At 36.1% G+C, this 24,425-nt stretch overlaps 6 protein-coding genes across 19 annotated transcripts in view; 3 read left to right on the top strand and 3 right to left on the bottom strand.

Annotated features, from left to right (window-relative positions):
• The window catches only part of ValRS-m (Valyl-tRNA synthetase, mitochondrial), a 6,371-nt gene extending 5,093 nt beyond the window's left edge, over positions 1-1,278 (top strand). For 6 of the 7 annotated variants that reach the window (XM_031972455.2, XM_031972453.2, XM_031972454.2 and 3 more), the window contains 2 exons: positions 29-109; positions 218-435. In XM_031972455.2, the coding sequence (XP_031828315.1) occupies positions 29-106 (78 nt within the window). In that variant the 3' untranslated portion in view covers positions 107-109; positions 218-435. Of the gene's footprint in view, positions 1-28; positions 110-217; positions 436-595 lie in introns of those variants that run through there. The other variant, XM_031972451.2, reaches the window with a different exon arrangement.
• Positions 84-2,934, bottom strand: LOC116425154 (kelch domain-containing protein 4). Of its 3 annotated transcripts, none has more exons than XM_031972462.2 (8): positions 2,671-2,934; positions 1,925-2,095; positions 1,589-1,824; positions 1,350-1,516; positions 1,132-1,278; positions 850-1,065; positions 437-778; positions 84-346 (listed from the first exon to the last, which is right to left on the bottom strand). In XM_031972462.2, the coding sequence occupies exons 2-8, from the start codon at positions 1,955-1,957 to the stop codon at positions 183-185; spliced, it is 1,305 nt and encodes a 434-aa protein (XP_031828322.1). In that variant the 5' UTR covers positions 1,958-2,095; positions 2,671-2,934; the 3' UTR covers positions 84-182. The 3 variants fall into 3 exon arrangements, with proteins under 3 accessions (XP_031828322.1, XP_031828321.2, XP_031828323.1); XM_031972461.2 differs by lacking the exon at positions 2,671-2,934 and adding an exon at positions 2,216-2,534; XM_031972463.2 differs by lacking the exon at positions 2,671-2,934 and having other exon boundaries at positions 1,589-1,840; positions 1,925-2,074.
• Positions 2,500-18,681, top strand: fmt (phosphatase 6 regulatory subunit 1-like protein fmt). The gene is made up of 28 exons (XM_076369003.1): positions 2,500-2,646; positions 2,780-3,296; positions 3,578-3,657; positions 3,723-3,874; positions 3,996-4,117; positions 4,221-4,391; positions 4,539-4,717; positions 4,810-4,923; positions 5,007-5,142; positions 5,214-5,366; positions 5,440-5,553; positions 5,631-5,695; positions 5,790-5,988; positions 6,106-6,174; positions 6,303-6,397; positions 6,570-6,654; positions 6,726-6,888; positions 7,026-7,380; positions 7,465-7,609; positions 7,719-7,775; positions 13,536-13,657; positions 15,237-15,451; positions 16,536-16,750; positions 16,878-17,114; positions 17,201-17,458; positions 17,536-17,925; positions 18,122-18,273; positions 18,348-18,681. Exons 2-28 carry the CDS (start codon positions 3,237-3,239, stop codon positions 18,583-18,585), a joined length of 4,341 nt encoding a protein of 1,446 aa, XP_076225118.1. The 5' UTR covers positions 2,500-2,646; positions 2,780-3,236; the 3' UTR covers positions 18,586-18,681.
• LOC116425166 (NADH dehydrogenase [ubiquinone] 1 beta subcomplex subunit 1) lies at positions 9,731-11,179 on the top strand. Of its 4 annotated transcripts, XM_076369463.1 has the most exons (4): positions 9,731-10,100; positions 10,243-10,372; positions 10,694-10,710; positions 10,786-11,179. In XM_076369463.1, the coding sequence occupies exon 4, from the start codon at positions 10,855-10,857 to the stop codon at positions 11,041-11,043; it is 189 nt and encodes a 62-aa protein (XP_076225578.1). In that variant the 5' UTR covers positions 9,731-10,100; positions 10,243-10,372; positions 10,694-10,710; positions 10,786-10,854; the 3' UTR covers positions 11,044-11,179. The 4 variants fall into 4 exon arrangements, with proteins under 4 accessions (XP_076225578.1, XP_076225581.1, XP_076225580.1 ...); XM_076369466.1 differs by lacking the exon at positions 10,243-10,372; XM_076369464.1 differs by lacking the exon at positions 10,694-10,710 and having other exon boundaries at positions 9,732-10,100.
• LOC116425153 (uncharacterized) lies at positions 11,350-14,397 on the bottom strand. Its single transcript, XM_031972458.2, has 2 exons — positions 14,277-14,397; positions 11,350-13,647 (listed from the first exon to the last, which is right to left on the bottom strand). Exon 2 carries the CDS (start codon positions 13,128-13,130, stop codon positions 11,403-11,405), a length of 1,728 nt encoding a protein of 575 aa, XP_031828318.1. The 5' UTR covers positions 13,131-13,647; positions 14,277-14,397; the 3' UTR covers positions 11,350-11,402.
• LOC116425162 (uncharacterized) lies at positions 18,629-24,425 on the bottom strand. 3 transcript variants are annotated; one of them, XR_012999017.1, is made up of 4 exons: positions 21,826-24,425; positions 19,356-19,633; positions 18,863-19,285; positions 18,629-18,777 (listed from the first exon to the last, which is right to left on the bottom strand). XR_012999017.1 is itself a non-coding variant. In XM_031972491.2 (3 exons), exons 1-3 carry the CDS (start codon positions 21,856-21,858, stop codon positions 19,069-19,071), a joined length of 528 nt encoding a protein of 175 aa, XP_031828351.1. In that variant the 5' UTR covers positions 21,859-24,425; the 3' UTR covers positions 18,832-19,068. The 3 variants fall into 3 exon arrangements, 1 of the variants encoding a protein (XP_031828351.1); XR_012999018.1 differs by having other exon boundaries at positions 18,870-19,285; XM_031972491.2 differs by lacking the exon at positions 18,629-18,777 and having other exon boundaries at positions 18,832-19,285.

Genomic DNA, 24,425 nt, shown 5'->3' with positions numbered 1-24,425 from the left:
ATTTTATATTAATATGTTTTCCTCCTAGGATTCTTTGATTATGGAGAAGGTGAAGGAAAATATACATAAAAGAGAGTCACAAGTAAAGATAAACGTAAAAGCTTAATCCGTAAGTGTTATTTTTGACAATAAAAAATAACATATTTCAGTGAAAATCATTTTTCGATAATATAATATATACATCAATGTTCATCAGTATCTATATATTCATTCTCAGAATTGTTTGTGTCTTCATCAGTACTATCGATATTTCCTTCTTCTGAACTTGAACTGCTTGAATCAAACCAGACTTGTGAAGATAAATCATCTGCTATTATCGTCCTCCATTCATCTAATTTACGACAATCTAGAAATATAAAAGACGATAGAATGTACATGTTATTTAATAAATTTTGTACATGTCTATAAACAACATTAAACATAATAATATAAATACCTAAAGTATAGAAATCATTCAGCGTATACTGACGATCTCCTTCTTCGAACATACCACCATACATGTATAAAATATTATGTTTTACAACTAGTCCTGGATTTATTCTTGGACATGGAACAAATACATTTTCTTGAGTATTGTTTGATTTCTGCATTACAGATGTTGGACTCGGCCCTATTGTCATTGTAAATATCCCATCAGCAATCACAGACTGAGTAGGAACAGGATAAGACTCTGTAACTTCGGTATCTTCGTTTTCGCTGTTGTTTTCTTCGCCATCAGTTTCTTTCACTTTTCTTCTGCGATGTCGTACTGTTGTATTTTTCTTCCCGCATAACGTCACTAAAAGTAATTATATAAACGTCGTAATCACAGTATTGTAACAATAGATAAATATTTACTTTTATACTTACCGGTATGCCATTGAAATTTTTCTAAATCTAGAGCCATTAGATCATTATGAAATATTCCATTAAGTTCTTCTTCATCATCTTCATCGAAAACTCCACCAAATATATAAGCTAAATTTGGTTGTACTAAAACAGCTGACATACTACAACGAGGTGAAGGTTTAACACCAGATTGTTTTACAGATGCCCACTTCCATTTTAAACCAGATTGGTCATTCTCTAAAATAGAATTATTAATAGTATTTTAAATTTAAATGTAAAACATCACTCAGTGAAGTTACTTACTTTCAGGAGTCATTACAAACACATCACTGTGAATGTAACCCTTATCAAGATCCTTCTTCACCTTTTCTTTGCTATAACCACCATACACAAGAATTTTCTCAGATGTTGGTAGCATTATACAGCCAGATCTTGGAAGTGGTGGGTTACCTAACATTTTTTAATTTAATTATTGTGCAAACAATTTTTAAGATAAATCTTTCTATAAAATATAATATTACCAGACAATTCAATTTTCTGCCAAGCATATGATTCAAGGTTGAATATATGTACATCATTAAAATACTTATAATCCCTTAAATTATCATGAAATCCACCAAAAACTATCAATTGCCTTTTTAAATGGACCATTCTGTGACCGCTTCTAGCTGATGGACCACCAGGAGCCCTATTAAAATTTAAGTAAATTTGAAATAGAGAAAAGACAATTATATTAAATTTTGACCAAGTGTGTACATACAGAATCTTTTCCCATTTTTTATCTCCGATGCGATAAACCCATAGATCTTTGTAGTGATAAAACTGTGATTCTGATGGACTGGAAAATTCACCCCCAAATATCCATAGTTCTCCTTTATTTATAGGTGTTGCTACTGCTTGGTGACCACAACGTGGAGGTGGTGCCCCAGGTGCTTTTATGACAGTCCAATCATTTTTGCATATGTTATATGTAAACATATCTCCGTAAACAAATGTCTAAGTGAAAATCAAACTTTACAATATTTTTTAATTCACTAAAATACTGTTAACGTTTACAATCCTAATTCAATAATATGTAAAATGTTTTTAAAATTACCGTTCGTCCATCATGAAATTCTCCACCAAACATAATAAGCTCATCCTTAAAAGGATGAGCTGTTAAAGTAAAATTTACACGTCGAGACGGCGGTCCTACAGTCTTTTCAACGATACGTTGCCTTCGCGCTTCTTCTTTTTCGATTTGTGCTATTACATTTTCAATATCATCCTAAAATGAATGTAAAGAAATTACCAATTACAAAAAAAAACATTGATTATCACATTATAAAGTTATTAAAATTTTATGATTAAGTTTTAACCCCTAATTGTATGTTTACATTTGACTAACCTCACCCAATGAAGCTATTTCTTTCTTCTGTTTTATGCTTAATTTTTTTTCAGTTTTTAATGCAGTTTTTACACTACCGCTTATTTTCTTTTTATTTTTATCTTTTTTACCCATATTAAATAAAAAATCTTTTTGTAATCAGAAACGGGGTTTGCAATTTTTACAAATCAAGAGACATTTATTGAACAAAATCCGTTGTTCTCGAGTTAAGAACCAAAAATGAGACGAAAAAGATGACAGTTGACCAATGAGACTTGTATTTCTTTTAGGGCTCTTCTCGTGAACAACGCAGGTATGAAGAGGGTAACTTCTATTGACACTCATTACTTTATCAGGCGTGATCATTCTTTTTTTTATTAAATAATGTTATAGAAGTAACATGTATAATAAATAATACTAATTACTACATGATTAGAAAAAATGGTGTTACGGTAAATATCTACTTAGGTACTTACGTTACTATTTTTTCTCAAGGAAATTTCTGATTTCTTTCAGAAAAATCATATTATTACTATATTTGCAATTTGTCTCTCTTAAAACCTGAAATTAGTTTTCATTTTTCAGATTTTTATCTTTAACCTTTTAAAAAAAGATTCTACGCATATTTGACCATCATGTGAACGGCATTTAAAGCATGTAATTGTAGGATTGAATAATCTGAAATAAGATGCGTTTGTCTGATCGAAAGTCGAACGTGAAGTATCGCTTCTGTAGCAAACGTCAAAGTTAAAACAATCTTGAGGAGTTCTGCTTTTTGGAGAAAAGGTGACATTTTGAAATCAGTTTTATTTAGAGAAAAAAATATAGTTTTATTTGTTACTTTGGCTCTTGCAGTGGTTGTCACTGCATTTATACACAGCGTCGTCATCGCACTAATACGTGTCCATGCGACATTAGTTGGCTCTTCCTCTCGCGAAGTATTACATTATTTTTTTAGTGGAGACCACTTCAATGTTGTGATTAGTTTCGCATCCGATTAGTCGTATTATAGTTGAGCGAAGACGAAATAAACAGCCACATTATGTTTTGGACGAAAAATTACGTGTCATCACCTAATCTAGAGGCACTCCTTGATAAGTTGGTAAGGAAATCCATCGTCCGTTTATAAAAATGTAATCCTATTAATTGGTGGTTTACAGCTATTAACAATCTGTTGGAAATTGATTTTAAGATACATACTTTACATTGTTCTTTGTATTTTCTAATAATATCGTTTCATAAGATTAGAGTTATACATACTTCTTCATATAGTTCGTTCTTTACCTGTACACGATACAATAATAAGATATACATTGTGATTCTTAATCACTTTATCAATATTACAGGAAATGGGAAATGATATAATTATGCTTGTTGTTTTAGGATGTTACTTTATATGAGCTGATGGATGAAGATGATATATTGTTGGAATGTAAAAGCCAAAATAAGAAACTCGTTGAATAGTAAGTAACATCTAATGTGTATTAAATTTTGCTGTTAAATAATTCTATAGTAATATTACTTTTAGTCTAACTAGATCTGATGTAATGGAAGAATTAATAACACTTACAACTAAAGAACCATCAACAGACATAGAAGAACGTTGCCATTATAAATATCCAAGTTTAGCTTGTGAACTGTTAACGTGTAATATACCAAAATTAAATGAAACATTAGCAGGTATATGAATTAATCAATCAATTTAATTTCATAAAATTGGTATGAGCTCGACAAATACAAAAGAAGGTTATAGAACTTAAAAAAAAATTTTAAGAAATGATCAACGTACATTATGTTTCAGGCAATGAAGCACTTTTGGCAAAACTTTATTCTTTTATCGATACAGATCAACCATTAAATCCTCTGTTAGCATCATTTTTTAGTAAAACTATTGGAGGACTCATAGCCCACAAAACAGATCAGGTAGTTATAAGTTAATGCATTTTATATAAAATTACATTTAGTTATATAACAAATACACTCATATTCACAATATACATATTAATTTTCATTCCTTTTTTACTAGAACTGGTATTCGTATCAGTTCACTTGTTTACAGGTTTTAGAATTTTTGAAAAGTCGTCAAACATTTATTGATTTACTTTTGCAACACTTAGAAACCTCTGCAATTATGGACTTAGTACTAGTATTGGTTACTCAGGTGGAAGGCAGCGATGTGAAGCAAAATACACTGCATGTGAGGAATTATATTTTTAATACCTTCATATTATGAAATCTTAGACAGTGCAATATCCGGTTTTACAGTGAGCCCAGATTTGCTTGTACTAATATAGCTGGTTACATTGCTTTATACAAAACTTGATGTATATGTTTGCTTTAACAGTGGCTAGATAGTCAACAATTAGTGCAAAGATTGGTAAAATTATTGTCTCCTAATTCTGACTCAAGTAAACATGCAAATGCTGCACAATTACTTTGTGATATGACAAGTGTAACGAGAGAAAATCAACGTACATCTACATTACGCACTTATGTAGATCCTATTTTAAATACTCTTGAATCGTAAGTACAAAAAGTTAAACAGAAGTAAAAAGAAGATAATCTATAAGATTATAATACTATAACTTGTAAAATAATTAATATCTTTTTCACAGACCTGATACAGCCAGTCTGTTATTAGAAACTATTTTAACTGGAGAGAAACTAGAAAGTAGTATTGTTGGGGGGATTCAAGTACTTCTTACATTTCTAGGCCAAAGATCTAACAAGTAAGAATACAGATTGTGTGTAAAATGTTTTATCACCTTATAAAGAAATGAATACACTAAAAAAACATAATATTTATACATAGTGCATTAAATGAATGTGATGTTCATGGCAATGGTACTGGAGATGAGATCCCAGATAATGAACAACGTATAAAAATTTCAAATGCAACTCTACCTTATTTAGAACGACTTCACAAGGTTTTATTAGATCCACCTTATGTAAGTGTAAAAGTATGTCATAAGTATTGTGTATCTAATATATTTTTTGAAAATATACTTTTCTATTGCAGAAGCCTCCGGTTAAAACGACTGCGGGAGTACTAGAATGTCCATTAGGAAATACGCGTATACATGTTGCAAAGTTGTTCACTGCGTTATTAACAGTGGAAAATGTAAAAATTTATGAGACCTTAGTAGAACTAGGAACATTCCAAACATTACTGGTAAATAAATATTGTATAATTATAGAACATAGTTATACTATATAGTAACGCATTGTATTCCATGTTTGTTAAGGATTTATTTTTTAAATATAAGTGGAACAATTTCCTACATACTCAAGTACAATCGTGCCTGGCTTTAGCTATTAATTGTGATTTTAATGATGGAAATGACATTATTTATACTAATGTAAGTATTCCGGTAATGTTATTATAAAAGTATGAGAAGTAAGAAATATTATTAATCTCATGAAATCCAACTTCCAGATATTTATCAAGTGCAGGTTAATAGATAAAATTTTAGAAGCTTGGGACAAAAATGATAATAAACAGTATGTTAAACAGTAATTTTTAATTAATATCATACACGTTTACCTTTTATGAGAATATGAAAGTTTTGTTAATTGTGTTATTAATATACTTCAGAAATTCAGTGAATGGAGTTAGACAGGGATATATGGGTCATTTAATTATTATTGCAAATAATATTGTTAATCAGCGTAAGAAAAGCAAAAGCTTAGATAATTTTCTGCAGTCTAATTTATCGTGCGAGTGTCTTAATGAATGGGAAAATCTTGTGAACACTGATTTAGCAAAAATTAATGAGACTTATCTAGTTATTTTGGTAAGTTCAATTGTTTCATAAATTTTATTTGCTCTTCAATTTGTATACATTACAAATTATATTTATACAGTTCATTTATAATTATGCTTTAATAAATTTTATAATGTAACTGTTTAGGGCGAAAAGACCCCGTCGTCGGGTGAAAATCCAGATGAATACAGTTCTGTTTCTCAAGAAATGGACCAAGTTAGTATCGTATTTTCTGTTCGTAAAAGTATTTTTAAAATTATGCATTAGATTATTACAAAGACCAATGTTTTATCGATAAATTATAATAAATTATTATTTTATATAATATTGTATAACATAAACAGTTTTACAACAACTATGTGGGGCAACATATGACGCCATCATTTACTAAAAACTTCGGCTTTAACGAAAATTTTATGGGCAATCAAAACGAGATGCAGTAAGTAATTTAGGTTGAACTTTAATGTATGCGTTTTATTATTAATATCCAATTACATATTGCATATCGCATGTTTTATGCAATTATGATACTATAATATAATTTGATACTGTAAATAATTTAAAACTAAACTGAGTACAGTACAAAAATATAAAACATTATCGTATTATAGGAACACGGTTGAAGAATTGATAACATGGGTCGATGGCTTATCAGCCAGTGGAAATTACGAGGAAAAAGAAGACGCGTTCAATAAGGTACAGATAATAATAAAAACAAATACATATTATATATTTTCTGTTCGTTAACCATCAATAATTATTTGTAGATATGCGAAGAAAAGCAAAAATATGTTCTAGAAGACTGTAGTACAGGAGCAGAATGGGGCGACGAAGGTGATCTTACTTTTCAGACTGTAGTGGATAGGCAAGATTGGCGCGATTTGCAACAGCAACACAGTGATTCCAATTCATCCGACGAAGATGATGAACGTTCGTATTTTCTTTTTATTGTTGCTCCGTCTAAAAAAATGGTTCTTTATCGTGTTAAAGTTTTTGTTAAAATTTAAAAATGAATTATATACTTTTGTAATAATATTTTACGATACTGTTAATATTTGTCGCGTTAGCTTGGGATTCACTGAACACTGAATTGTCTACTGACAATACACTTCCTGAAGTGAATCCATGGGAAAGTGCACCGGCAGAGACAGTAATTAATTCTACTGGTTGGGCAAATTTTGATAACAAATTATGTGGTACAACCGAGAAAGAAACTCAGAATGCAACCATGGGTTCAAGTCAAGAGGAAACCGTAGCAGAAAGTCAACAGACGGTAAAAGCTAATGAAACTGACCACGTGAAAGTTGAAGATACTTCAGTCACAAATACGAATGTGAATCATGAGAGCAATGAGGAGGAGAAATTGTATTCCGCTCGTGCTGCTGATAGGAACGCGAATCCAAGTGAAATTTCTGACAGCAGGTAATTAAAATGAGGACATGTTTTTCATCATTCTCTCATAATTAAAAAGGATATTTAATATACGCGGATACGTGTGTATTTTAGGGAAGCCTTAAAAGAAGAAAATACAACAAATACGGATGTCATATCTACCACAGTACACAGTGAGGAATCCTCGAACGATAATAAAGTTTCATGTAGTTTAAACAACGCGACATCGGAAGCATTGTTGCCATCAAATGATGCCAAATGAAACGTCATCTTTTCAGTATGGCACTGCAATAGAACAAAGAAAATCATATCAGTATAAATTTGTACGAATGATCAGAGTATATATTACGTCCCTATATTTTCGTTAGATCACATTGATTGTGCTTCATTGCGTTGGCGTCCAGGGAACTATAACTTATAGCAGGGTATAGATGTGGATTGCAAAGTGAAAAGATAAACTCTCAACGCTCAACTATGTTTAGTGTATTACTTGATGTATATGCGTATGTTCTCAGATCGCCAACGTTTCGATTGTAGATATACCTACGTGAAAATACAATTTTGCAGACATTCTCGGTGAATATTGTTATTAAGGGTTTCTTTAAATTGTTATTTATACGTGAACAATATGAAAAATCTACCGGTCATAAATTTTTGTTCTGTTAGGTGTTTGGTATTTTGCATAATAGGATGGATAAAGTATAATTTGTACAAACACAAAGTCGATAGACACTGAGATTGATTGAACTTTTGCTTGATCACTCGATACCTGTTTTCACAGAAGTATTACAATACGATTATATATACATTTGTATGTATATATGTATATATACACATATACACATATACATATATGTGCGCGTATACACACACGTATCCATACATACATACGTACATATACATATGCATACATACATACAAATACTTTAAATGATATCGCTACGAGGCTCTTCAATGGAAAATCATCGCAAATAATGATATGTCACAAAGAACTGGTGCTTTTGCTTCTTCGTTCGATAAGGCAAAAGTTACGTGGAGTGCCTACAGTTTTATTAAACGTATGCTCGCGCAACGATGCAATACAAACGTGAAAGGAAAAAAAATGATGTATTTTTATTATGTTGATGATAATATTCAGTCAATGTGTACACACGTAATGTAATCGAAGTGTTTCAATTACTTTTATTTGCATTCCAATAAGAAAATTTTATAAGAATAGATAACAGTAATGGTCTTTCAAAATGATCTTCCAAAAGGATATAGTATTAAATTGCGGGATTCCTTACTTAATGTGGTGTATGCTTTGGTTAATCTGTGTATAGTTTTTTAAAGGTGAGATTCGTGAAATAAGTCCCCTAACAGTTCAAAGAATTTCATTTGCCTTAAGAACTTTTGCTATAGCAATGTGTTTATAGTATCATACACGAAGTATTGTACATAAGTAATAAATAGGCAGTGTTAAAAATACAAAAATATTATTATTATCACTTTCAATATTTTTATTCGAGTTTAATCTTCAATAGTTTTCACGTTATATAAGTATTATTTGGTGTTTCTGTACCCTGAAAAATCTAAGATCAGCACAATGTTTAATTTTCTTTCGCTTTTTTCTTTTTTTTCTTTAATGTATTTCTCAACACATACACTTATTAAGTATATGTTTGATTGTATGCTTTATTTCAGAATAGTTACTTAACTGTTATTTAAATTAATCTAAGTGTTTAATAGTGATTGAAAATTAAATTTGTGATATTCTTGAAAATAATTTTAGGCACTTCTAGTTCATGACATGACTGTTGTGTTTATATGTAACATTTAAACGTAAACAGGATGTTATGCATTATAGATTAGATCACTATATATAATACTGTTTATCGAATAAAAATGAATTTGAAGTAACGTGAGTCGTTTTCTTTATCATCTATTAGAAACTAAATTACCCATTTAAATTCAAAATACATTTCAGCAATAGCAAGAAAGAATACTTAAATATTTTTAGTATTTATTGGATTCAAGTACGAATTAATTATTGATCGTTTACAATGTCTGTTTCTCAAACAATACTTTCACTACTTAAATTTCTACCTCCAGATATAATAAGTTATTCGTAAAAAATAAGAATAGTCTTAAAGGGCCGACATTTCAACTTTAATAAAAAGGTGAATAGTCAAGAGACTATTTCAAACATTAAGTATCGATTTCTTCATTGGTATATTTTAAGAATTTAGCGCCTTGTATTTATATTCAAAGTTTAACTACCCTGTCAACCCTTGCTATCCGTGAAATGTGATTGGTTCGCGTGTAAAATTCTACGAGTTATATAAGTCAAGGGTGCTAAATCGATGTCCACGGGCACTCTAGTAACACTCCCCTTACGAAAAGTTAGTCCTTTCCATACCTATTGTTGCCTGTCTTTTAAACACAACGTAGAACTGCTCATATATGTACAGTCTCGGCAGCTCCTTGAATAGAGATAGTGGGGAAACGTTGCATCCGTGTTACTAGTGTGAGGAGAGTAAGTGACACCCTTGACGTAATCAAATAATGTCAATGTACTTATTATTACTACGTATTTATCTATAGTAATGTGATCTTAGCTACAATTATAAGATCTCCGCGTATGAATACATAACATTAAGACGATTTAATCATCTAGTTATCTGACATAAACCGACCTGAACTTTTGTCATATTATTCCATCTTGGGATACATGTTCACGCAAATGTATCTACGAATTTATAAGTCTTAAGGTAAAACATTCTATTTCTTTATAAATAAAAATTCGCGAATTGTCGATAATATTGAACGTAACACTGAAACAGTACATGTCTTTTTGCGATTTTATTGAAATTTTAAAAGATTGTTATCAAGGTTTATTCATATCTATACTAGGTAGATGTAATGTATTACACTCTATACGATTACGTCACTTCATGGTGCAGAATATCGAGTCATAATTTTGCTTGGATATCAAGATTTAGTTTACAATATTAACACCAATTTGGTGTTAACTAATAAATAGGTAAATCTCTTTATTATTATTTACTTAATGTGTAGTGTTACATTCTGCCCCATTTAGGGAACAAACGCAATCTCAAAGTAATTTTTCATTTTACGTACAATTCATAACCCCTTTACGGTGAATAATTCTTTCAGAAGAAAGATTCGATTTGTTTTTGGATAATTAATATAAATGAAACGTTTAATATCTTTATTCATTAATTGGTTCGAATATTTCTTATCCTTTAGATTTAATCAAAGTGTACTTATTATATAAAGGTCAGATTCATAAAATGTTACAAATATTGAAACGAAACTTACAGTACTAAATTTTCTGTTTTAGTTTGATGGGCCAAAAGGGTGCTTTATATTTTATTAACCGATATTGGTTGGTGGCACTTTTTCCAACTTTTACGCTGGGTTCTATTTATGCAGATTGGAGTCATACTCGAAAGTGGAAAAAGGAACTAGCTAGACAAACAGAATTACAATTGAATAATTAAAATGACACTCGTTACGAAGATATGTAGAGCAGCAAGTACACCTGTGATTTGTGTGTTATATATGTCAGCTCTATATGTTGGATTTTACCTACTTAGGAGGGAAGATGCGAAAAAACTTAGTCGTTTTCGAGATAAATCTGCTCTCTTTGGAAGAGAATTAGCACCAGGAGAGCCACCATCATGGAGATAATTAAGTGAAAATTAGTCTTAGAACTGTATGTATTAGATCTTTATGATATTGTTACAGAATTGAATGTATGGTGCAACAATTTTTCATCAATATCTCAGAAATTAATAAATACGGGAAGCTAAAATTTTATATTTAAGATTCACCCTCTCTTTCCATTTCCTTAAAATTTCATGTCAATTGGCAAGATGTGTTTTTTAGAACCAGAGCTAGAACTCTTTTTAATAGCAATTGCAATTACAATTTTATTTCTACAAAAACACTACAAAGTATTTCCATATGAACATATTTTTTATGTAACAAATAACTATTGTATACTAATTACAGTGCCTTAGATTTTATAATCTAGTTTTCATATTACATCAACGGAATATAGTAAGTATTTTATGTTTAATAACATTTTTCTTCATCGCTTTTTCAGTTCTGTCATTTTTTACACCACATTTGTAGTTTTCCTTATCTTCAATGTCTTTTATTAAAACTTTTTTTGTTGTCATTGTGTAAGCTTTACGTTTCTTCTGCAACCATTCATTTGTTTCTTCATTCCAAGATATTGGTCTTTCCTTTGTGTTTCTTATTAGTCTTTGATGCGAACATGGTTTATTTCCTGTTTCTAAATTTAGGTAAGAATACTTTTTCTCATTTTCGATTTTATATTCTTTATTCGTTGTATTTACATTATAATCTATAAGGCCATAGTTCTGATATTTTGTACTTTTATCTTGTGAAACAGATATATTTTTAGTTACTCTTTGTAATACCTTATCTTGTTCCACCTTAGTAGGTGCTTCAAATTCTTCCCAAATATTGCCTGTGTTTTTAACTTGAAGATTTATGCTGTTCCCTTTACCTGCATTTCTTCCATGACGTTCACTAGCTGATCTTGTAAATGCATGTGGTTTTCTATATAATTCTGGATTAAATTTCTGAGAAGTTTGAACGAAAGATGAGTCTCCTATATCTGCAGACAATGTAGTATCTAAATCCTCGTAATGTAATTTAGGATGTTTCTTCATTTTACTAAAATTATTGGAAACTGTTTTAGAACCAAAAGAAGATTTTAATGTTGTGGTACTTTTAAAATTGGAATGTTGCTTTAATTTTCTTTCGTCAGATCCACTATGATCAGAAGAGGAAGACGAATTCCCATTACTTCTTTTTCCTTGCAAATCTTTATATATGTTACCTATGTTGTTACATAACTGTTTATTCAAATGATCTTGTTGACTTTGGTTAATATCTTGTGTTTGAAGGGTTTCTGAACATGGATTTAACTTATTGTCTATTTCAAATTCCTTCTTTTGAATTTCCTGTTGTAATACTTCAAAATTAGCATTCATAAGTGGTTCTAGATTATTTTTGTTCATATTAGATATTTTTAACAAATCTCGCATATGTTTACTTTTTTTTAGATCCAAATTTATTTGTTGCAATTTATCATTTAATTGACATTCCAAAATTTTTATTTCTTTTTCTTTCTCAGACAGTGCTTTCTCGCGATTTTGTAAAATGATTTCTCTATTATTCAATTCAACTTCCTTTTGCTTTATGTTTTCTAGTTTTTGTAACCAATTTTCTCTAAATACTTCTTCACTGACTTCTTGAGGGGTTGGCACTGTCGCAGAGCATCCATTTTTACATCCATGATAACATAGATCTGTAAGGTTTTTTTCTGCAAGTTCATTTTCTTCATTAATCGGTGTCAATTTATTAAGTTTACCAAATATATTGGAACAAAAATTTGGATTATATGATGCCTCATATTTTGTTTTACAATATTGAAGAGAAGTATAAAAATTGGAGGAAACATTTTTATTCTCTTTAGTAATATCAATTAAACTTGCCTCTGTGATATTTTTAAGAGTTATGGAATTCTTTAAATTCTGGATGCTTTCTTCTTCTATAGTAAACAAATCGTTTGTACAATTTTCAATAAAGTTTTCTTCTTTTCTTTCAGTATTTACAATCATATTATTAACTTCGTTTAACTCGATTTTTTCATAGTGAGTTTGGCTTACAGTAGAATTTGTATTGTGATCAACACATACAGGTATAATAAAAGCTTCTACCCTGTACTTTGCTTGTTTCATTGTTTATATTATGAAGAAATCCGTTCAACGTATTCTTATTGACAAGACATTACAGATCACATTTAATGTAAATTATAATATTATATTTACATTCTTCAAACACTGTGCACTGTCACAGTGACGAATAATTGACAGTTGTTGTGATATTTGAATAACAGCGGCATATCCGATATCTTGTTAACGTTGTAAATATCACTTTTTGACAATACCACGAATATATTAACGTAATATATTCTATCAATTATTTCAATTATTTCATTTTTATGTATGTTTCTCTTCCACGGTCAACATAAATTTTTCATTTTATTGTTTTATTGATTGTTAAAATTCGTTATTTTCTTCATCGCCGCGTACTTTCTGCGCGTGTGCAGCTGTGACAGAATAACTATATTCATACCATTTAAGATTAAAGCAACTAGCAACAATGGCGGTGCGGACGGTCACGTGACAGGTGTCTCATTGGTTCATTTTATATTGGGCAAGATCGTATCTCTTTATAACAAACCCTCAAACATACCTAAAAACAGGTATATTTTTGACCTTGTCCAATGAGTTAATTATTACATAAATAAATTAGAGAACGAAAACGAAAACGGTTACAATTACAAGTTTCCTAAGTCAGCTTCTTTCGCAGCGTTTAGTCTAGCGTCACGTTACATTCCTGAGTAGGTCGTATATGCTTTTGTTTTATTGCAATGTTCGAAGGAAATACACGATTATTCATATAATCTTACAAAACAATTTCACTATTATAACTTCTTAAAATATTATTATTTTAATAATACTAAATATTGTCTGCTAGTAACATTACGAGTTTATACGTGTTAGGATTCAAACGAATCCACACAGAAAAGTATAAGAAAATATTTTTTCTTCGTTTCAATCTAGAGACAATTTATTTATTACACTTAAAGTAGATGTAAAGTAAGCAAGTAATAACATATCTTCTCAAAAACATAGTTATAAATCCAGGAGCTACTCACTGTATTATTATTCTTTAGCATGACAAACAGAAATAAAGAATAAGAATATAATATTTCTAATTATGATAAATTTAGCGAGTTTTTAATGCCTTACAAGACAAAAAAAAAGGAAGATTATAAAATTAGAAAATGTTTGGAACTGTCATCATATATTTTCACGTACCTGTTACATTTTTAATGTTTAAATTGTTTGAAAGATTTCCCCTAATTTGGACATCCTTAATTCCTGATTCTCTCGTAAAGGGTGCGCTACTATTGATTCATTAATTCGGGGTCTTCTAGATGGCGTACCAGAATTTTTCAAAGTATATGTTACGAAAAATCTCGCGTGTTCCTCTCGCAATTTCATTTTAAAATGATTCATTCGTGTAACAAATATTCGACAAATATTTTCTACTTCGTGCCTGAAGTGGTAATTTTCATATGTCTCTTTGTACACGACTATTTGTCACTTTTCCCGCGTAATATGAAATTTCCGTTAGAATGCGCGCGCATATCGATTCAACCAATTATTACGTACATCCTATCAAAATCCAGTACCGTACGTATAAGCTACAGAGGGAGAACACAGTTACATATATCGCATGCTGTATTATCAATAAACTGTAAATTATACAGTTGCGTAACCATCAGATATTAAGATTAATATAATAAAAATCGAAATCATTCAAAAAAATCTATTCTTACTAGTTTCTATACGTTAGATAATCGTGCTGTTACAATTTCAAAATCTCACTCTATAAAAAGATCAAAGTTACATTTTTATCCATACACGCGTAAAAATTTATTTCAGTATGGATCGGATGAAATAAAGATGCTTTAGAGCTAACATTAACGGATCATTCGTCAGATATATATGGAACAGAGAGAAGATCAAATCTGAAACTTGCGGGTCCCAAGTAGGATTTATACGTCAGTGTAATTTGAGGTACTCGGTCCTTGATAGCGGAGGGGGCTAGAGGGGAGCGCGTATTGTTGCAGCGTTGCAGTTGTCCGCCATTGCTAGGGAGTTAACTTCGGTACTAGGCTAGGCGAGGATCTCGGAGCTTGTCGTGTGCCCCCTCCCCCTTTTATCGTGGAAAAAACTATTTAGTGATTTCGTGTTACGATTTTGGGTATTTTGAGATCCGGGCGATTTCGAATCGGTCTCGCGTTCGAGAACGATGGAGAAGAAGAAGCATTCGCCTATGATTACGTCCCCGGAAACCGTAATACACGCGAATCTTCTAACACCGACGGGTCAGCGACTTACCCCTACAGGGAAAATCAGCCATGCTAAAACGCGTGTTTATACGCAGAGATATCGAAAAGAATGGGAACAAATGCCCGATTTCAAAGGTATTAGCCCGTTACCATATACATATATCTGTCTGTGGAAGTAACACATTACCGACAATGTTTAACATTGGCGTTGTTCGTGTATTGTGCCACTCTAGATACACGTATATACCTATACTCTCTCTAATTGTATACTTCGAACTTCTAATCGTCACGGCCTCAAGCAATGACGCTTTAATCCGTAGAACAAGTCCATTATTTGTAGAGAGCACGTTTCACGCGTACGAACCTATATACCTTTTATCAAATGTCTGGTTCGACTGTCGACGGGTATCTTACACACGGGTTCGAATGTGACTGATTAACCAATAAATTCCATTTGTGTTTTGTCGTGTTTTTACGCTGTCACATATTATTACGCATTGTTACCTCTAACTGGTATTAAACTGGTAGAACATATGTCAGTTTCTTAGTTGAACAATTGCGAGAGCTTAATACCGCGTTCAGCACATGACGTGACATCACTGAACACTCTGTTGTGTTACATATCTAACCATATTACTAGCGTTAATAAGTTACCAGTAAAGGTGCTGCTGGGTAATTCGACAGTCTGTGGAGTGGATATCACCATACGGTAGGAACATATTTAGTGGAATGCCGTATTTGGAATATTAGGTCGCGACTATTCGATAGAGAACGGAATAGAGCGCGCGAAATTGCAAATCATCGAATTACGTGGTATAGGTGCATTAAACTATGTGAACCGCGGTACGTTTAATGTTTAATATTTTCCTTGAATTCGTTTCACGTTAACGTGAGATGTACAGTGCTACTCATGCATACAACTATATCGAAGTGAAACGTAAATAGAAATGAAGAAAACCTCATAGTGAAGTGAGAATGTAAATTATATTTACGCAACCTATAAATAGAAATAACTTTATTATTCTTTATATTTCTATGTTTTGCATTTAAAATAGGATACTAGTATTATCATTTTTATTATTCTTTCACATAGTATATGAATTCTTAATGTCTTCAGTGAGCATTTACTTGTATGATGTATTTTTTGTATCTATTTAAATTTCTAATATACCGTGGTATGTATGTATTCTATATGTACACGATTAAACATATTTTATAGGATGGTTAACGTATGTGCCCCTCCAAGCAACACGTGCTTATTGCATGTATTGCAAGAAAAATTTACATGCGCACAGACTTTCATTATTGAAACACACATGTACTATGAAACATCAGCGAGCAGCTTTATTACACGAAGCAGAAGAAAAGAAGAAGGCTCTCACCCAAAAGTTAAATGGAGAGGAGGAAGTTGAAGTGGAAATTGGTGAAATTGATGTTTGTATTACTTATTTTTAGTTCTTCTATGTAATTAGTAAAGTCTAAGTAGCAAATTATATTTATGTAGCAGTATGTTAATTCATATTTTGTTAAAATGAGTTAATGTATCCTTTTTTTTTACCAGGCACCCGAAAGTGTCCAAGTTGAAGTAGAAGAAAATGACGAAGAAGTGGAGTATGTTGTTGAAAGATTAGAAACAGACGATGAGCTGGACGAATCGCAAATCAAAGACCCAAACGACGATGGTGATGAAGTTGAAGAAGAAGAAGAGGAAGAAGAAGAAGATGTATCAAATTTACAAATGCCTATGGACGATGATGATGTTAAGAGTTCTATAAAAAAAATTAAGATAGAGAGAGCAGTTAGTTTTTCTAATTATTCCAACTTTCTTATACTATTTTCGATTTTATTTAAGAATCTCTAATGACAATAGTTGATGTGTATCAGGACAATTCCGAAGATCCTTTAGCAGAAGCAATGGATCACATGCAAAGTGAATATTTAGAAGAGCCGGAGAATCAAGGAGATGTGCAGATGGAAATGGTGGTGGAATCGGAAGATCAAGCCAATTCTGATATTCAAGTTGTCACAATTCTTCCGGATGGAGAAGATTCTAACAAAGAATCTCCGAAGGATTCACGCGAGAATGGGAAAACAATTCGGCGGGGCGAAAGTAAAACGGACAGGAAGTCTTCAAAGTTATTGGTAAATGTTGTACACGTTGCATGCTGCAGTGCGTAAAATAAAATGCTTCATAATTCGATTTACTAATAACGTTTCAGCAAGACGGAAAGCAGCAAGGAGATTCGGAAATAATGGTGGCGTGTCCGTTACCTATCTTAGGTACGGCTTATCAAATAAATTCTTCGGTTACTTCTCCTCCTAACACGATAGGAGTTCTTCAACCCGTGAATACCATTCCCATTGCACCTGCGCAAAGTAAAACGATTACTCTAACGTCGGGTGGCAAAACTTTAACTTTAACAGGTGGTACATTCCAACCTGGTACTCAGTATGTTCTGAGTAAATTCAAGAATAAAATTCCTACGTTGGTATTAGCTGATAGGAAAACTGCAATTGCAGCTAATCAAACGGAAGACGCGCCCAAAGGCGTTTCAGTGAACAAGGACCAAATGGCTGTGGCGGGTACCAGTTATCAAAGTCCGAAGAAGGTACGTTAATCGACTGATGAACATTCAACTCGACGGACATCAAAGTAGTAGCTTGCAAAATAAAGTATTTTAATCTATTGCTTTCTTTGACTACTTTTTGTCTGTTTCACTCCTCTTGTAAGTTACATATACATACATATATATATATATATAAATTTTTAATTGAAACAGCGTTTCTACGACACATTTATTTCAGCATGTTCTTGTGAAGACTGTTAAATCATCGGTATCGAAGAAGCCTCGAATTTCTACGCATGTTGTGGATACAAGTAAAGGACTGCCTGTTGGAGGATTGCAAGTCAGTTTGTACAAACTCATGGATGGCCGATGGACGTTTTTAAATGAAAGGTATGACGTTAATACGTTTCAACAGGAAATTATGGTATTATTGAACACAATTTTTTTTTTGTTCTCTTTTCCAGTAACACTTTCCCAAACGGTCGTTGCCTAGACTTAGTGGACAATATGAAAGCTAATTTCACAGCTGGACGTTACAAGATTCATTTCGACGTGGACAAATACTTTACATTGAGAAGAATAGAAACGATGTATCCGTTCATTGAAATTGTTTTCGACGTTAAGGATCCTGCTGCACATTATCACATACCAGTGTTGTTAAGTCCATTCGGTTACTCCACTTACCGTGGTTCCGAGAGCTGAATACTAATGAACACGCAGTGTTGGTTAATTCTTCTGAGAAACAGTTGTGTTATAAAAATGTCCGATTTCGTGATAATAAACGTTTTTTATAATGCAGAGTCTCAAAGCTTCATCTCTCCGCGGATCCCTTGGTATTCTTTATGCTCCCGCGACTGTCACTCGGAAGCCGTGGAATCCACAAAACGATAAAACCTAAGCGCGACAGAGATAACATTCGGTTTACTTGGGTTGTTAAATCAACACGGGTATCTGTGAAAAAATATATTCTACTTCGTACAACGCACGTCGAGTCGTTGCGTCTCGTATTAATCAACTAAGCCGTTCCCTGCACGAACGAACGATTCCGTGCTATCAACTGTTATCCGACATCTTTTAAAGAACTTTGGCCAGCCAACGGAACTAAGGGAAATCATTGCGCAATCATCTCAGCGAATCGAATTGTCTCGGAGGTTCAGACTGACGAGTATCTTGGGAGAAGAGGTTCTATTTCGGCGGAAGGTAGCTTCTGTCGACGTCCTTATTCGGCGGTAGGTACGAGTTGCCCTTTGACCCGTTCGATCCTTTCGGTCCTTGCTCGTTTGGCTTTCCACGACCGTTGTCTCCTCCCCTCGAGCCTCCTCCACGACCCGAACCACCTCCTCCTCCTCCGCCGGTGCCAAACTTGAAGCTCGCTCTGTTTCCGTTCTCGTCGGCCTCGTACCTTCGACAGAACGATCGGATCGCGATAACGTTCGTACAGCGGAGATCACCGGCAAAATAATGGGACTCACTTGACGGAGATGGGAAGACCCTCCGGACTTTTGTACGCGAAACTCCCCTTGACGGTTCGCACCAGCTGGCCGTCCACTTCCTTCAGCATCTCCGTTTCTTCTCTATCGACCCCATCCTCCTTGGGAGCGCTCGGTATCGGCCGATTCCTCGCCTTATTGTCCTCCAGCGGTGTGTTCAGAATCAACCCGCCGGAACCGCGCGCGAACAGGGGCGCCTTCTGATTCGGAGACAGCTTGTCGGCGCCGGTGCAGCACGCTACAACCAGCAGCCACAGGATCTGCGGGAGAATCCAGGCTCGTCAATTTCACGCAGATTGAATTTTATAAACATTTGTAGACGATTCGCCCTTTTGCGTGTCAGTACTTGGGGGCCTGAGAGATAGACCAGGCCCATTGACTGATTAATGACCAAGGGGACCACCAGGACCTGGGTCGCGTACGCCCTCGTCCGAAGAGGTTTCTTAGAAAAGCGTCGAGGAAAAGTTAGTTAGTCGCCGTTCCTCGTTAGAGCCACATCGCGTAATAAATATATTTAACCTGACTACGGACTTAGTTTTTATTTTAGTAGTCCTACACGTTATTTGGTAAATGTTTCGATCGGTTTTCGTTGATCCAATACACGAATATGAATCCTGATCGTCTATTTCTACATCTAGAATTTCCAAAATCTATGAACGAATATCAACTTAGGAACAATAGAATAAACTGTAGAATAAATGCCCGTAAAGCTAGCGTTAACGAAACTGTTCTCGAACTATTCTACTTTTGTTCTCCGTTCGCTGCGTCGAGAATCGGTCGGACTGTACCTTGACATCTGGCAGTGTCACCTATTCTATCCTAGAAGCGTTGAATTTCCTTCGCGAAGGTTGAAGACTATGGGTTTCCCTCGAAGACTATGTTTCGTTCGAATTACTGCTAATATTTATTCAGTCGAAGCATTACCAGTAACGAGTTTTATTAGAGATCTTAAACGAGTACACTGGGCGAGACGAGTCAAGTGATTCAGCTCTAGAGAATCTGCAAGCGAAACTTTGATCTACAATGGCCGTTCGAAAGTGTTTGTTCCTAAGCGGGACGTGGCGAATGCACAACAGGTTCATGAATATAAAATACGCGTTTCGCAATACTTTTGGATCCGACGACGATATCGCGCGTTAACCCTTTGCCATCGAGAGGTGACTCTCACTATTCGATTCGATACAACGAAACTATAAAGTAGAATATTTAATATTTCAAGTTAAACTTCGCATTGTTACGTGAAATATTGAAATAATCCACCTCTGTCGCTTAATTTATCTATGAATTATCGTTAAATTAGTTACTATAGTGGCGCGTCGTGCCTAAAAAGTTAAACCCTTGCCGTACAATTTCTAGACTAATTCGACAACAGTCAAATCAATGTATTATCTTCAAATGAAATTTCCACTCGGAACAGAAAATTTTCTGGCATTTCTTCCGAATTGTCGATAGCGAAGTGTCATACGAGCTTAGTAGCGGAAGTGAATGATATATCGGTAGCGACGGAGCCACTATAGTGGCGCGTCGTTCGGAAAGACGACATCCGCGAAAGCCGCTATAGTGGCGCGTCGTGCCTAAGAGGTTAATAATGTCGTCTACGTCTAATTGGAAAGCGTCGAACGTATCCGACGAGAAGCTTCCGAGTGCAAAGGGTTGACCGATAAGCATCGACGAAAGAGCACGTCTCGCAGACTCGTGTTCCGCAGGTTTGCCAGGCTGTGCACAGCAGAGCCGCGAAGACGTAACAATTCGCAGGGACCGAAGAAACTGTTCGGACACGGTGTCCTCTTCCGTGACCCCTCGACCGATGCGTACGCATACTAGAATCGCCGTGTCGGCGAACTTTCCGCGTGAACATGTAACGCGATGGCTGAATCGAAAGGATACTTTCTACTTTATAGATTCTTTCGAGGCATCTCTTCGTAGGAACCTCTGTCGCGCGAACGATGCCGCGCGAACGTCGTCGCCCGTTTCCCGTTTGGCGCGCGAAATCACCGAAAAACGGACTTCGACGTTCGAGACGACTCGTCCGACGGATCTCGGAAACGGTCCGCGCCGGATCGGAAGCTCGACGAGAGTACACGGTACCGTTCGAAAACCTCCGTTCGATCGCGTAATCCAAACCTGTCTAAGCCAACTCGCGCGAACGTCGTCGCCCGTTTCCCGTTTGGCGCGCGAAATCACCGAAAAACGGACTTCGACGTCCGAGACGACTCGTCCGACGGATCGGAAGCTCGACGAGAGTACACGGTACCGTTCGAAAACCTCCGTTCGATCGCGTAATCCAAACCCGTCTAAGCCACCTCGCGCGAACAGCTCGTCGATCACTCGGTCCGATACCACTGATTCGATACGTTAATGTTAGAACGTGCACGTTGGCCGAAAAGGAATTTCCCGGTCGCCGTTGCGTTCCACGAAAATACCGGTCCAGCTGTGATCCGTGAGAACGTACCAGTGATCGAGGCACAACTCTGCGAGAGGTCATCGTCGCCAGATGATCGGTCACACTGACGGCACACGAAATGGCATCCCTCGAGGCACACGCGACGACTGCTCGGCCCGCGACGCAATCGATGGATTTCAGAAGCTGCTAACAACATCTGCGCCCGATCGTCCGCCGAGCTTTTATATACCCGATACTGTCCGCCAGCCAGAAGAACGACGGTTTTTTCCCCCTCTGGTTCGCGACCGATTCCCGCGAGGGATCAGAAAGACGTCGTATGCATTCCCTCCCTGTAACCGTTCCTCTAGCTCCCATTTTTTTCCTCTCGGCGTGTGCGCTTCTTTGTGCTCCTCCATCGGCGGGCATTCAACGGCGTCTTCAACCGGCGACAAACGATTTCCAATATCGAGCACGGCGAGCGTCGCTAATTTACATGGTTCCGAGGGTGGAAATTTCCGGCGAAGACGATTCGTTAATTCAGAGGACACTGGAATTAGAGGAGCGGATTTTATAGAAATTAGACGAACCTTTTGTCCTCGATGTCTTTGATTTATAGGGGATGGTTCGAGGATCGTACGTAAATAAAAATCGATTCTCAAGCATGTTTCTAGGGTCGAGAACCTCAAGGGAGAATGTGGTCGTTAAGAAATCCGAAGATTCGCTAATGGCGAACAAGCAACTAAGCTAATGGCTTCGAAGACTCAGAGATTGCCACACATCGAGCTGGCAATGGCGCGCGCTGCCACGGACGCATCTCGATTCGGTGTAAAGCAGAAAATCCCATGGAGTCGTTATCGTTGCGTATCTCCTTGATTGTCGTATGCTGGACGTATTCGATGAATTACTCGAAACGTGGTCTCGGTCGCGCGCGCGCGCGCAGTCTCGTCTCCGCATATGTGCCTGCACGTATTCGCTTGCGATTATTTTCCTCGGCGAGCGAAGAAGACGGTTGGGATTTATCGCCATCCGTTTGGCACGCGATTCAAAGGCCAACGTCGTTACGATGGATGAGATTTCGCTCGTTTAAGGGCACACCGGCAAACAATGCGATCTCTGAACCGCTAATAGGATGCGTTTGCTCTTTCATAGGTAGAACCGAGTCACGATGACATTTTACCCTTTTATTCCGTCCTTTCGCACCGAACCCATTCGCATTCCGGTAGCTGATCGAGGGATCCCTTTCGTCCGGATCGATCGAGATCGCCGATCGCTCGTAGATCGAACGGCGTCGAGCGTCGTTGGCACCCTAGCGCGAGTCATCTTCGATCGATTGATCAAGACACGTCTGAGATCTAAGTTTCTGCCCTTCGTCCCTAAAGTTGCCTCCGTGATCGATCATGGAATCACGTAGGAAGAAACAGCGATACAGACATCCTTTATGGAACTCGTTCGAACAAACAATAAAACAATTCTAAAGGGTTTCTATCTTGGTTCTCCATCTGCCGCACGCCTAACGAAAAGTTCTCGTAAGTGGCTGCCCTCGTTCGAGCAGCAACCGCGACCTGGCCGGCTTAACTCGAATAATGGAACCTTTCCGCGTGATACGGTCGTTGACGTTCCTCTTCCTCCTTCCGCTCTTCTCGTCTCCCTACTTCACGGAACACACGCGGGAGAGAAGAGACTGATCGCTCTCTCGAGTGGTTTAGTAGGAGCGTTTAGCTCCTCGTCATTGTGACGAACGAGGCGAAGAAGAAGACGCAGCCGAAGGGTCGTCGTCCTTCGTCTTTGATCGCTGGCGGAGAGCCAGGGATCGATCGCGCAGCACAATTCTATCCGAGAGTGGCCCCTTCGGATTTGGGACAATGTGGAACAGAAGCGGAGAGGAGCGTCGAGTGAACTCCTTCGTATTCAACCGACGACCGAGCTAATATTAGAAAATCGTTCGACCGTCCCGCGATCGTTCTCACGGCGGCGACCGCGATTTCCGTGTTTGTTTTCACTCGTAAGATTTTCTCGGCCGCTCTTCCGGTTAACGATCCTTGTCCCGGCTAATTAGCGCGACGCCACTTCAGGCCAACCACTAGTTCATTTCGGAGACCAGTTGCCCGATGATCCCTTCCGCGCTTACGCGGATACGCTCCAACGTCGTACAGGAAGTTAGGCCGATGGACTGTCAATCGAACGGAAAAATGGGGTGGGTTCCCGTTAATCGATCACCGGTAACCGTTAACGCGCCGACTGACTGGGTAACAACGTAAACGAAAGAACTATGACATCCAGTCGTTAATCATTGCGTCCAGCATCATCTATCTTCCGTATGAATGCATAAATAAAACTGTGCCCGCTGGAATATTCAAAATTCTCGTGAATGAAGCTCTCGCGTCGGTTCACCGGGGTCACCGGCGTCCGCGGTTTGCACGAGGCTGTAATAGCCGCGATTAACGAACGCTTAGCGACATTATAAAGTATATAATTGATTCACGGAGACAGACAGAAGTGAAAGATACCCGGTGTCTGCCGGTACCCTCCGTTCCGCGACGTATCTCATCCGCCTACGTGCGCCCGAGCCCTGCTCGCGTCTCAATTTACGACTTCGCCGTGCATCCTCCGCGGCTGCACTCCGACCGGTTCGCTCGGTGCCGCGTGTCTCGGCGGACGGTTCCACGATA

This window comes from Nomia melanderi, chromosome 7 (assembly GCF_051020985.1).
Source record: "Nomia melanderi isolate GNS246 chromosome 7, iyNomMela1, whole genome shotgun sequence".
Classification (NCBI taxonomy): Eukaryota; Metazoa; Arthropoda; class Insecta; order Hymenoptera; family Halictidae; genus Nomia; species Nomia melanderi.
Note: the sequence above shows the minus strand (reverse complement) of the source record. Positions and strands in the feature narration are given on the sequence as shown.